This window comes from Elgaria multicarinata, chromosome 6 (genome assembly GCF_023053635.1).
Source record: "Elgaria multicarinata webbii isolate HBS135686 ecotype San Diego chromosome 6, rElgMul1.1.pri, whole genome shotgun sequence".
In the NCBI taxonomy this organism is placed as follows: domain Eukaryota; kingdom Metazoa; phylum Chordata; class Lepidosauria; order Squamata; family Anguidae; genus Elgaria; species Elgaria multicarinata.
This window is the reverse complement of record NC_086176.1, coordinates 62,769,873-62,784,679: the sequence shown is the minus strand read 5'-3', so window position 1 is coordinate 62,784,679 and position 14,807 is coordinate 62,769,873. Positions and strand designations below refer to the sequence as shown.

The 14,807-nt window shown below is 39.7% G+C and overlaps 1 protein-coding gene across 4 annotated transcripts in view; it reads left to right on the top strand.

Moving 5' to 3' along the window:
• The window catches only part of TNFAIP8 (TNF alpha induced protein 8), a 50,586-nt gene extending 44,376 nt beyond the window's left edge, over nucleotides 1–6,210 (top strand). For all 4 annotated transcript variants that reach the window (XM_063128607.1, XM_063128605.1, XM_063128606.1 and 1 more), the window contains one exon: nucleotides 4,165–6,210. In XM_063128607.1, the coding sequence (XP_062984677.1) occupies nucleotides 4,165–4,730 (566 nt within the window). In that variant the 3' untranslated portion in view covers nucleotides 4,731–6,210. The remainder of the gene's footprint in view (nucleotides 1–4,164) is intronic.
• The last annotated feature ends 8,597 nt before the right edge of the window (nucleotides 6,211–14,807 follow it).

The following is a 14,807-nucleotide window of genomic DNA, read 5'->3' as shown; positions in this document are numbered from 1 at the left end:
GAGCAAACCAATATTTTTTGTAAATGTGGTGTGCGGTTGCCTCTCTTCTTTTATTTTGCTATATTAAGCAAGTGCCAGTTTCTTTTGATATATGGCACACTCTCCTACTCACAACATTATGCCTATTGTCCAATATTGTCCATTGTCCATAGACACGTCCATTTAATCAGACTTTATATTGACTTGTTAGGACTGGTTTACACATGGATGTGCCTCACTTTTAATTATCCTAACATTCCATTGACATGTGTTGTGTTTGATGTTTTATGAGGTGGTATGAAAGTTCTGAACCACCTAGTGATTTATTCACAAGTGCAAGTTGTCACTTAATCTATCAAGTTTAGTTTAATACTTATATCCTGCTTTCTGTAAAATCAATTAAAATGGTTGACATAAAACAAAGTAAATAAATAAATAATGCAAATATATCAAAGCCAAAAAAGAAAAGAAAAGAAGAGAATTAAAAGCCACAAATACATATTTTCGTTAGTTTAAGGTATCCCCACCCCACCCCCTGTCCTCACCCAGAAAGATTCCCATAGCACCTTACATTTATTCAGTAAAACAAGACAGTCCCTGCACGCCGGCTTACAAAAAGACATAACAGAGAAGAATAAAAGGGAACAGGAAAAAATGAAGTAGTCTTTCAGCAGTTCTGGTGGAATGGTGCTGCTTCTGCTTTTATCTCCCTCTGTACGGAGCCTGCTGGAATGGCTGCTGGTGGTGACGCTCGAAGGAGGAACACCCTCCACGAGGGAGTTTTTTTCAGCAAGGCATGCATTGGCTCAAATCTATTTAAGGACCAATTCATACCTTTTGGGTGGAATTTGACTTTGCTATAGCAAGCTCTTAAATCAATTCCCTCTGTATTTTATGTCACCATTGCATTTGTCAGCCATGGCATTTCCTTTTAGTATTTTCTTCAAGGTTCAAAACTGACATATCAAAATGCAAAAGTTTAGAAAAGCCAACTGAAATGCAGTAGTGGGGCTTGCCAGAACTCAGTCCTGGAACATACATCACATGTAATGGTATTTATCCCATGGTTTCTTGCCCTACCAAGGCTTTGTCTGAAAGATGATCAAACAAACTGTGGATTGTTTTCTCATTCCGAGGGTTGCTTGTTTCCCTGCTCCTTCACCTGCCCCCTCCCTGTATCCCAAACACCTTTGTGACACTGTAATACTGGCATGGCTTCACCACGTCACCTGCCTGATTACCACTTGTCTATTCTTTGGTTACTTCCAGCACTCTTCATAGCTTGTTAAAGAAAGGCTCCCTTCCCCCATCCCTAGGCAAAGGACTGGGAACTTTGAGATGAAAGAAATTCAATCCTTTCTCACCCCAGCGGCAACATGAAGGAAAAGTTCTTTTACCAAAATAAATACCTCTAGAGTGCTTTTGAAGTCTTACTTCTCAATTTAAATAAAAGACTTATTTTACAGTACTGCACCCTCTTCTCTCCACAATGCTTTGATACCCCCCAATCATTCCAAATTCAAAAGGCCACCCTCCTAGTGCTTTTGCTGCATTTTACTGTAGGACACACAGACACACACAGCCAGTCTAGCTTCCCAAATTCTGCTTCCAGGCACTACTGATAGCATACCCCTTACAAAAATAGCATCTAGTTTCCCCATGACTAATTATTTGATTACCAAATTTCTACAATTTCAGCCAGCCAATAATGGATGGATACATAGTTGTTGCTTGGTCAATTCAAACAAAAACCACTCCACACTGGTTGCTTATGCTTTGCTGTAGAATTCCAGGTTAATTTGACCACGTCTGTAACTGTGTATTAAACTTTTTGATTGATTGAGTGCAGGTGAATCTAATCAGCTAATTAATGGGGTACAGTTAGCGTAGATGGCAAGTGCATGCAAATGACTCCAGTGGCCAGTGGTACTAGCCCTTGAAAACTCCCCCAATGCTTTCAGGAGAAGATCTGAGTCGCAGAAGAGGGAAGGGAATTTGATCTGCCTGGCTTATGTTGCCAGGCCAACTTCATCATTACTGCTGGTTCTGGAAAGTGGCAACCGAGATCATAGCTGCATGGAGAGTACTGTGGGGAAGGGGTTGTGGGGGTCATTGGTTATTTATTTATTTACCGTTTTTGCTCACCGCCTCCAGAGTCTGGTGAAACAACCTATAAACAACCCACAATTCTGGGTTTGCACATAGCAACAACTCATGGTTTAAATAACCCAGAGTTCACAACCCAGCAACAAATCATGGGTTCTCTTTCTGGGTTGTTCATGGTTAAGAAACCATGACTTGCTAGTGCAGCTGCATTCACATATCACAACAGCCCAGAATTCAACAACCCATACCATGGGTTAGCGTTGTGTGTGAACCACAGAATAAGAAGAGAGGAACTGTAAGAGACTTCACAACGCATTATGCTTTAGTCCTGAATTGTCTTATTTCTTTCTTACACAAATTAAGCGGTGTGCAGTAGCAAAGGCTGATGTGAAAGAGTTTGTTTTCCAGGATTACGTTGTGGATAACAACAGGAAAGATGTAAATTTGGGTAGCCTGTTGTCCTGTTGGACAGTAGAGGAATTAGTAATTATAGCTAATGTGATATTATAAAGCAGCTTTTTCTAACATCTAGAGCTAGTTTGTGGTAATTTCTTTCAAAATAGGCTTCCTAGGTTAGTTCTTTAACAAAATGAAATGTCATTCATTATGGGGCAACTTTTTATAATCCTTTGACAGTAAAACTAACATTATTGCAAACTCAGGAAAAACCTTCTATGTATGTATTTGTGATAGGAAAAGATATTGAATGTCACTTTAACATGACACTGTTGGTTGGAGAATAATTGTTTTAGAAAAGCTAATTTAAGCAGTTGGGACTACTGTTTAAACAAATGCCTGTTTGTCTCTTGATTATGATCTTGAAAGCTGTGTATTAATTTCTTATATTGTCAATATCCTTCTAGATCACATTTAAACACACGTTCTCTCTCTCTCTCTCTCTCTCTCTCTCTCTCTCTCTCTCTCTCTCTCACACACACACACACACACACACACACACACACACACAGAGAGAGAGAGAGAGAACTATCACGTGATCATAGTTAGTGTTCTTAAAATAGATCACAATAGTTCTCTGAGTAACTTCATCTGTTAAAATTTGGCTATTAAAAGACTTGCTCAAATGAACTGAAAGTTAAATAAACTGTTTAGACTGTGCCTAGTAGCATTAGTAGACTGCCTTGGACACATTCCAAGTTCCAGAATTTGATCTATAGCAGTCTTCCAGATGTAGTTTCTGAAAATGGAATAAAGTCTTAGATTGTCAGCCACTACTCTCAACCAATACTATCTTGTATGAGTAGACTTTGGAGGTTGGATCCACATTTAGTCATACTTAGAGCAACAACCCAGGGACTATGCTGGGAAAAAGGAAGGATATAATAAGGTGGCTTTACAAATTAAAACAAGTACAATTAAAACAGAGATATACAAAATTTAAAAAATAATTAAACATGTTACAGTATTTAAAATACTAATTCTTATTTTTTTTAAATCCAATATATAAACAACACATAAAAAGAGGTCCAGACTACCCCCCAAAGGTCAGCCAGAACAGAAAAGTTCTAGTCTGTCTCCGGAAACACACCGGTGGGGAGCAAGTCTAGCTTCCCTGGGAAGGGAGTTCCAGAACCCCAGGGCAGCCACTGAAAAGGCCCTCTCCTGCATTCCCACCAAGCTGCCTGTGATGGTGGTGGGACCAAGAGAAGGGCCTCCCCTGAAGATTTCAGAGGATGGGCAGGGATTAAAAATTGAAAGCCATGGCATGGATTATATATTAAATAATATATTCTATGCCATTCTTTAAAATAATAATTCCAATGCAGAATACCTTAAATGTATAAAATCTACTATCATAAAGGTTCTGGTTCTTAGTAGATCAATAAATGTTAATATCTCCATAAAGCAATTACTATTTTTGTACAGGAAATATCTGAAATAAGTTAAACTTTGATTTAGTAGTGTGAGTTTTCCAGAAAAAAATCCTCTGCGTATCACAGCTGTGATTTTAAATCAGTGATATAAATTGCCTTTTTTCCACTCGTGTTTTAAATTTCCTTATTTTAAAATCATATCACATGTACTGAAGTTACTAAGCTATATTCATTTTCTTTCTTCCAGTGGCAACAGATGTCTTCAATTCCAAAAGTTTGGCCATTCAGGCCCAAAAGAAAATTCTTGGCAAAATGGCATCCAAATCGATAGCAACTGCTTTGATAGATGATACTAGCAGTGATGTGTTGGATGAACTCTACAGACTGACAAGGGAATACATACAAAACAAGAAGGAGGCAGAGAAGATAATTAAAAATCTCATTAAGACTGTTATCAAGTTAGCAATCCTCTACAGGAATAACCAGTTTAATCAGGAAGAAATCATGCTCATGGAGAAGTTCAAGAAGAAGGTACACCAGCTGGCTAAAACTGTGGTGAGCTTCCATCAAGTAGATTATACCTTTGACAGAAATTTTTTGTCAAAACTATTGAATGAGTGTAGAGACCTGCTTCATCAAATCATTCAGCGTCACCTAACTGCAAAATCTCATGGACGCGTCAACAATGTGTTTGATCACTTCTCAGATTGTGAATTTTTGGCTGCCTTGTACAATCCCTTTGGACCTTACAAGACTCACTTGCAGAGACTCTGTGATGGCGTCAACAAAATGCTGGATGATGGGAATATATAAGTAACTGCATCAGTGTTGACTGACTATATATTTGTAGGCTAAGGACTACTGATGGGCTCACTGATTCAATGAAGGAATGAAGGGCTAAAAATGTGTGGGTGATAAGGAAGGTTTAATATCAAACAGATGCTTAGAAAATTCTTCATCAGATTGACCCATTTATTGGAGTCATATATTGCATGCTACTCCCACTTTCTGCAATACTTTGCTTTAAAATGTGGAGTCATTAAGCCATGACACAGGACTGCTGAAGTGAAGTCAGGCTTTGTAAAATAGGCAGGGAAATTTTAGAGCTAGATAATCAAAATGCATATTTCAACATGTAGAGTAATATTTATAAATCCACCAAAAATCAGTATTTTTATATACAAGAAACATGACTATGGCACATATATGATAACTGGAAAGATTGAACAGAACCTTTTAAATTCATTAAAGCCATATACGTTACACATAAATGCTTAGGTCACATTGTCGTATACTATTAAAACAGTTTCTTTCCTCTGTTTCGTATGAGAAAGTAAGGAACCACACAATCATCTCTGAAAGGTTCGGGACTACAGCCAGGCTTAGCTGAAAAAACTATTGGCATGAACTGACATTTCCACATTTACACTATCCCATAATGATAGTAGCACTTCAAGCTGCTGCTCTGTGGTTATTCTCTGCCTCCATGTTAAGGGCACTATTTCTTCACACAATGTGTTTCCTCCCTGCAAGCCCATTCCAGCCCTGCTCTAAGCCTGGTAGCCTGTACTCCCTAGACAATGGCACTGCACTGTCTCGTGGGAACCTTATTCTTAATCATCTAAGGCTTTGGTTTGTTAAGCTGTAGTGCAGTAAATTTACATTACTTATCAGGTGGTTGGTATGGATTTGATTCTATACTATTTCTACTTGTAATTAGCTACAGTAATAAAGTGTGGTCACAAAAATTGTACATTAGTAGAGTATATGTTTAAAGGAAGCACGTATATACATGTGTACCCCAGTCCCCTACCCTGCTAGTAATGGTTTTTTTAAATGAAACAATTAGCTTGATCCCAAACTAATGCAATTAAGAAGTGGCTTACTTTGAAATATTGATTGGTGATTTATAGGTATCCCCTCCCCTATCTGAAAATAGCCCAGTCTCACAATGTGCACATGGAGTTCAGTCTTCAAATGCCTCCTCCTCACTTCTGTAGAAGAATGTACTTCCAGGTCAAGTTCCTCAACAAAATATGAATGTGTGAATTTAGACATTGTAAGCATCTGAACCAAGTTTTTATTGATTTTGTGTACATTGTCTCTAAAACAAAAGTTGATGTGTGTATAACCTAATGTATAGCAAATATGGAAAAATATCTTGTAATTGCAGCAGCTTAAATAAGAGATTTTTAAAATAATCTTTGGGTGAAAATAAGACTATCCAAAGGAATATGCTGAAAATGTAACGCTTTTACACTTTATGCAAACAAGAATAACTGGATAAGATGCTGATAAAGACCTTTGCTGTTTATTTGCCAGATTTGTTGATGCTTTAATGAGTAAACAAAAGAATATTTGCACTCTAATTTTGGTGCATGATTTTTTGTGGCATAGCAAATCCAAAAATAGAGTATGGCCAACTTAATTAAAGCCAAACTGTTTTTGTCCCTGCTAGATGAGTCCCTATTAATTGGTATTCAGTATTCTATTTCTGCTATGGGTGGTTAGCTTTTCCCATGTTTTTGCAAGTTATGTGATATAAGTACTGCCAGAAGAAATGAAATTTTCCTTGAATATATCCCTCATCAGTACAGCTTGAGTTAATTAACTTAGGAAATATTCAGATGCCCTTGACAGAACTACATCGGACTGAGATGCATAGAATACAGAGCATTGAAATATCCAAGGAAAACTATGCTAGAAATTCAGATGGAATCAAACCATGAGGAATATGTAACTTTTGTCATTCAGTTGGTATATAATGGATTTCACTTCCAATAGAGGAAGTGAAATAGGATTTCACTTCCTATGGATTGGCACTTCCGATAAGACTATCCTAAGCCCTGCCGGCAACTATCAGGCAGGGCGGGAGGAATGACCAGAGGTAAATTCGGTTCCCATGCCTCCTAATAAAAATGAATTTCAGCTAGATGGGCTTCTGAGTGCTTCTAGCTGACTTACTGGCAGGTGACAATGACAGAGGCTGTAGATTCCTCAGAAGAACAGTTGCTCTAATGCTTTTGGGAGCATCTGGGAGGAGGAGGTGGTAATCTTGGAACTCCCCTCCCAATATCATAGCAGTGCCTGCGGCCTCAGGCATGGGAATCCACCATATCCCTAGGGGGGCTATAAGATCGTTCTATCCATGCTCTCCCAGGGACCATGGGATTACTCTATCTGACCTCAGTGCTATATGTGTGTTCTTATTGTACTCAGTGGGATTTTTGTGTAGATATGCACTAGGATTGTGGTACAGTTTACATTTTATGTTGCAAAAATCCATATCAGAACAAATGAAGTGCAGCATGGATACATCAGGCATCATCTAGCAGGAAAAAATATATTTATTTGTATCCCACCTTTTGCCCAATACTGGGCCTCAAGGCAGCCTTACAAAATTTAAAACATATACATTTTAAACCTAGGGGAAGAAATGTACAAAAATAATAAATAAATAAATAAATAAAAATACAATATTAAAACATTAAACATTTAAAACACTTGGCAATTTTACAATACCTTAACATAGATGGAGGACCAGATTATTCTCCAAAGGCCTGTAGGAACAAACAAGTTTTTGCCTGCTTCTGAAAGCACATGAAGGAGGGAGCCAGCCTTGATATAAAATGTGTTATAATTACTAATGAAATGATGGTATTTCTGTCTACCTATTTTTCTCTTGATTCCTTATTTATGTACTCCATAAGTACCTCTAAAGTGGGGCAGGCGTTGATACCACAGAACAATGTATAATGACTTCTGTACCATAGCATCTTCCAAATTTTCAGTTATTGTATACAAGGAACCCCTACATCAGTACTTATTTCCAGGTACTTTTAACTGGAATAAGCTCCAAATAGAGGGAAGCCAATAGAGGTTTTTGTTAGTCTCAGCATGAATATCCAATGTCATAACGTTCTTTACAGTATCTTCCGTTTTTCCTCCATTAGTGTAGGTTTGGCATTTCCTCAGAAGATATAAATAGGAGCCTTGTATTGATTAATGTATTGCTTTCTCTCTGCCATAGGACACTACCCCTTTAGTGTCTTGTCCTCAAAGTACTGTGAGGGCAGAATTGATTTGTTTCCTCCCCACCCACCCCCACAGCCTCCCACCATTAGTATAGGTTTTTCCCCCATTAGCACTTCAATATTTTGAACTTCACGTCTTCTGAACTAAATTTTTAAAACAGATTGCTGAACACTAGAAGTCAGATCTTTGGTTCCCCTTAGTTTCATACACGCTCACAACTACCTCAGTCAGTTACACATTGAAACATGAATTTCCTGCTGGTCACGCCCAGTGGATCCAAATAGTAGAGAATTCTGCCTTGGGCAATAGTTAAACAGTGTACCTGAGAAGCTGCCAATATTAACCTGTGTTTGTCCCTCTGTTTGGTAGTAAAAGTTATATTGTATCTGAACATGCAAGCTTCATTTCTGGATACTAACAGAACACAGTGAATTAATCTGATTTCATCCTCCTTCTCTTCCCCATTTCTGAAAATACTTTTAGCTGTTGTAGCATACTGCAGCAATTCCATGGATTTATTCACTCAAGGAAAAAATGAACCATTTGTCAATTATTAACATATGGCTGTAAGATTCGTCCTAATTTAGGTTGTAATCCTATACACACTTACCTCTATTGAACTCAAAGGGGCTAATTTCTGTGTAGACATGTATTGAATTTCACTTTTAGAGTTATTTCCAACTGAAACTGCTGTAGCAGGTCTCATACATACCTCTAAATTGTTTTGTTATATTCTCTGGAACCATCCTAATGAGAGAAACAAGTATGTTAGCACAATATAATGCTGGTGCATTGGGCACATCTAGTTTAACAAATCAAATGTTATGCACTACAAATGCAAAGCTTGATTTTTGCAGTAAACACCCTTTCTATGTATTTATTTATTTATATTTATTTATTGCATTTTTATACCACCCAATAGCTGAAGCAGTCGGCTGAAACTGGACAGTTCACAGAAACTAAAGTGAAGAGTTAAGTGGTTCTCACAATGTTTGTATTCGCCAGTTTGTTCCTAACTTCCCAGTATGTATTGCACAATATACTGTAGTTGGTTAACATCAAACTGAGAATGCAGCTTACAGCTAAAGTTGCTGATGAACTGTACGTGCCTGGCAAATCTTTGACTTTCTACTGTTATTGAAGCAAATATGAAACAATGGAAATAACTGAAGTTTTTTTATATATATTTTTGACACTGTACTAAATTAGTGACAAACACATTTGTTACTGGCAGTACCACTAGTACAAGCATCTCAAGAAATATGTTACAAACTTTTAAGTGTTTGCTCTACACTAAAATTGCTTTTTAAACAAAGGGATGTACTTTCCACCTTTGTGCAGGGATGTTTCAGCCTAAGGTTCTGCTGGAGACACAGAATCAAAGTTAGCGTCAGTACAGTATCTTCATTTTTTTCAAATCCATCATAGCAATTAGCTCTTTACACAGCAGCAGATGCCTTTTTAGTTAAAGTAAATTATGTATTAATTATTTTTCAGTAAAATACTGTTTGCACAAATTTTGGGTATTGGACGGTATAGAAATGCAATAAATAAAATAAAAAAGTATGTATTTGTTGCAGGACTGGCTTTTGGGCATAAAACCTGAAAGGCTTTCACAATTTGATGACAGAGGATATTGATACTAGTACTTGCTCCTTGAAAACAAACATTTCCTACTTATCTCAAGTCAACACATACATCACAGTGTGTAGCTTCTGAATTTATTTTTAATGGCACTTGAGTTTGGGAACATAGAAGTGTCTCTGAGCATATAAATGCTTCACTTATTACTAAGTAACCAAACATCCGATGGGGACCTGCACCACTGTCATAAACCATGTCTTTTTATGCATGAGCTCTGCCACTTACTTTCTACAAATGAGGCTTCTGTGCTGGATAGATTAGAATTGCCACGCGCCATCCTTTATCGGGTTACGGTGCCTTTACAGATAAGGAGTTGCAATACAGTGCTTGGCGGTCCCCTCAACATGGTGCTGCGCAAGTCTGTATTCTTGCCTGACTGTTCTGGCCCAGAGTGTTGTATGCCGCAGGAAGTAGATATAGAAAAATAGATAAAAACTGAACATGAATGTGATTTTCGTAGCGGTACAGATTGTAATTTAAGGGAAAGGGAAACACATCTGCATATCCATGTATTTACTACCAAATGTGCCTCTTCTCTATAGATTGTATTCACAAAAATACTCAGCTGTGAAACTTTAGTCTCATTAGGCTCCCTCATTAAGTGGACCAGATGCATATGGGCTGTCAAATTCTGACAAACCAGTTTCTCTCTTCACAATAATGCATTCCTGTTTCTGAAGGCAGGTGATTACTATTGTAGGACAGTCAAGAAGGTACCCATGCCTTTTAAATATTACTGCTCTTTTGTCCCCACCCTGCCTTAATGTATATTATGTCTTATAAATGAAAAACTTCACTATATTACCTCACTTGGTTTTAAAGTAGTTGTTTCTAGAATTTAGTTCTTTCCTCTTCTACATTAGAAATAACTCAACATTTTATCTGTAAGTGATGTTTTACGGTGTGGAATATATTCCTGTGGCTATATAGAAATACATGCCTTTAAATGTATAATTTCCCCCTTTCTATAAAAGATTGAGACTTTAAAAAGTTACGTTTGATCTTTCAGAGTTAAGCATGTTAAAAATTCTTACAATAAGAAAAGGCTATCTGAATATTAAAGTGTTTTCTCTACCATCTCTGCTTGTATGTGCCTGGGGCAAAGAAGTGAGGAGGGCGTCCAAGAAAATGTTACAGTTTTGAGCAATACAATACTCCCCCTACTGGGCAAAAGTAGTGGGTTTAACATAAGAAAATAAGTCTGGCCATTGAACTGAAGCATCTTCCTTATAAAAGACAGGTGTGCAAACCTCAGACTGGGGGCATCTACTTTGCTCTTTACTAGAAGCCTAACATCCACTAATGAGCCAAGTGCAAAAGAAATATACGTAGGTGCAATCCTATGCCTGTTAGATGGGAAAAAATCCTACAACTCCCCTCATTCCCTAGCCAGTATTATTTTTTATTTATTTATTAATTACATTTCTATACCGCCCAATAGCTGGAGCTCTCTGGGAGGGTCACAAAAATTAAAAACATTCAAAGTACAAAACAACAGTATAAAACCATACTATAAAATACAATATAAAAGCTCAACCAGATAAAAACAGCAGCAATGCAAAATTACAAATTTAAAACAAGTTAAAATTTATTTATAGACTCTTAAAATGCTGGGAGAATAAAAAGGTCTTCACCTGGCGTGTAAAAGCATATAATGTAGGTGCCAAGCGAACCTCCTTAGGGAGCTCATTCCACAGCCGGGGTGCCACAGCAGAGAAGGCCCTCCTCCTGGTAGCCACCTGCCTCACTTCCTTTGGCAGGGGCTCACGGAGAAGAACGCCTGAGGATGACCTTAGGGTCCGGGCAGGTACATACGGGAGGAGGCGTTCCTTCAGATAGCCTGGTCCCAAGCCGTTTAGGGCTTTAAATGTTTATACCAACACTTCGAATCGGGCCCGGACTAGCAGCCAATGAAGCTTGAAAAGGACTGGTAGGAACCGTTAGGACTCTTTTCTGATAAAACATGCACAGGATTGCTCCCTTAGAATTAAAGAAATCTAAACCCAGGAATTTGTTTCCTTACTACATCTATATATGGGGCAGGTCTTCACTTTTACCTTTTCTTTTGATCATCCGTACTGCAAAGGGGACGGCGTAGAACCCCCTAGCCTTGCGAGGCTGGTTCCCCTCCTTTTCCCTTATGCAAGCTTTGCTTACAATATTGAATCCTGCCTTGAGGTATGCTTTAAGTTCTACGTTTCGCAAATGTGTAATAAATCTCAGACGTATCTTAAGTCTTTTACAGCTAACCAAATCGCTTTAAGCTTTGGCACAACACAAACCAAGATGCTTTTCCAGGCCTCTGTTTCCATATGAAAGATACAGCTCCAGTGGTTCGGATATCTCTGCAAATGTATAAAATTGCAACATATAGTAGTCGCTAAACAAGCGTCTGATGAGAATCATCATCATTATCAATCTTATTTTACAGCAGTAATTCAGGAGATACCTTTAAAAATCCATTTCCTCGGCCGCTACAGGGAGCCTTCCTTCCGTTCAACAGCTCTCGAATGAAGAGTATTAAGACCGAAATAAGAGAGAGCTTTATATTCCTGCCCAGGCCACAGCCTCGCTTCTGTCATTACTTTCACCTCCACTACCAGTACCATAGGGGTGTGCCCAAGCACATCCTAGTGGCTCAAGTAATAAGTGCCAAATTGAGGGGGGCATTGAGTAGGGATCCAGAGGAGGAATCCAGACACAGCAGGAACGATCCTTCGGCTGCCCTCTGGCTGCTCCGCTGCCATGCCAAAAACCTGCTGCCTCCGAGAGACCACCATTGCTCCTGGCAGCAGGAGCAAAGAGGAATCACTCTGCTGGGAGGCTCTCTGCTCGGAGCCGTGCTTCAAAGAGGCCAGGAGGAAGGACCCCAAAGGCTAATGTCATTTCGTAAGCCCCTCCTCTGGCCAGTGTTACCACAAAGCCCCACCAATATTGAGGTTTGAGGAGTGTCTACTCATTTTCCTCCCTTGCCTGCAACGGCCCTCTCACAGTAAGGGAAGCCGAACATGGAGAAGGGCATCCGTGTCTACAGTGTTCAATAAATAAATGAATAAAAATAATGTCCTTTATGACTGAACATTCAATAAACGTTCACCTTAAAAAAAAAAAAAAAAAATCCCTGGGTGCACACCCTAATGAAATGTGTTGCATATATGCCTATGACCAGTACCTGTATTGCAGGGGGTAGGTAACCTGGTGCTGTCTAGATATTTGGGACTACAACTTCCATAAGTCTCAGCCAACATAGCCAATGGTCAGGAATGATGGGACTTGTAGTCTAAAACATCTGGAGGGCATTTAGTTGCCTACCCCTGCTCTACTGTATCTGCATCCGCACTCGGTTCCACAGAGATATAAAAGTAAAGGGATACATATGAATGTGGGACGGTGTAAAAGCCGGAACGGAACGGAACAGGCCGGAACGACCACATTATATTAAAAAACCATACCAAAAACAGTGGCATGTGTTAGCAACACTTGGGAACAATATTTTAGGACTAAAACTATGCCAATATTATATCACTATTAACCCCAGAACTCCCAAAACAACGTCCGGAACAGAATGGGATGACCAGAACGGCCACTACTGAACAAGCGATATCAACCAAACTCACCAGTCATGCATAACTCCATGGCAGGGATGCAATAAGCCACAAAAGGTGCAAAGAAACTGCGTTGCGATAACCGTTCCGCGCAAAGCGCATATTGCGCAAAACAGACAGGGACAGCAGCTTCCAAGTGAAGTATGTTAATTAAACTCACCAGACACACATTACTAGGTGAGCCTGATGTAATAAGCTCCAAAAATTGCCCCCAAACCATGTTCAGATACCCGTTCCGGGCAAAAACGTTTATTGCCCAAAATGGGCCGTAACGGCAGCTTCCCAATGAGGAAAGTCAACCAAACTCACCAGATGCACATGACAAGGTGGGACAAATATAGAAAGCTCCAAAAGTTGCCCTGAAACCACGTTCAGGTACCCGTTCTGGGCAAAAACACATATTGCACAAAAGGGCTGTAACGGCAACTTCCCAAAGAGGTGAGTCAACCAAACTCACCAGACACACATTACTTGGTGAGCCTGATGTAATAAGTTCCAAAAATTGGCCACAAACCATGTATCAGATACCCGTTCCGGGCAAAAACGCGTATTGCACAAAATGGGCCATAACGGCAGCTTCCCAATGAGATAAGTGAACCAAACTCACCAGATGCACATAATTAGTTGGGACAAATACAGAAAGCTCCAAAAGTTGCCCCGAAACCACGTTCAGGTACCCGTTCCGGGCAAACCGCTTATTGCGCAAAACCGGCCATAATGGCAGCTTCCCAATGAGGAAAGTCAACCAAACTCACCAGATGCACATGTCACGGTGGGACAAATATAGAAAGCTCCAAAAGTTGCCCCGAAACTACGTTCAGGTACCCGTACCGGGCAAAAACACGTATTGTGCGAAAGGGCCGTAACGGCAACTTCCCAAAGAGGTGAGTCAACCAAACTCACCAGACACACATTACTAGGTGAGCCTGATGTGCAATATGTGTTTTTGCCCGAAACGGGTACCTGATCGTGGTTTCAGGGCAACTTTTGGAGCTTTCTATATTTGTCCCACCTAGTTATGTGCATCTGGTGAGTTTGGTTGACTTTCCTCATTGGGAAGCTGCTGTTACGGCCCATTTTGCGCAACACAGACTTTTGCCCGGAACGGGTTTCTAAATGTGGTTTTGGGGCAACTTTTGGAGCTTTCTATATTTGTCCCACCTTGTCATGTGCATCTGGTGAGTTTAGGTCACTTATGTCATTGGGAAGCTGCCATTAAGGCCCATTTTGGGCAATACGCGTTTTTGCCCGGAACGGGTATCTAAACGTGGTTTGGGGCCAATTTTTAGAGGTTATTACATCAGGCTCACCTAGTAATGTGTGTCTGGTGAGTTTGGTTGACTCACCTCTTTGGGAAGTTGCCGTTACGGCCCTTTTGCGCAATACGTGTTTTTGCCCAGAACGGGTACCTGAACGTGGTTTCGGGGCAATTTTTGGAGCTTTCTATATTTGTCCCACCGTGACATGTGCATCTGGTGAGTTTGGTTGACTTTCCTCATTGGGAAGCTGCCGTTACGGCCGGTTTTGTGCAATAAGCGTTTTGCCCGGAACGGGTACCTGAACGTGGTTTCGGGGCAACTTTTGGAGCTTTCTGTATTTGTCCCAC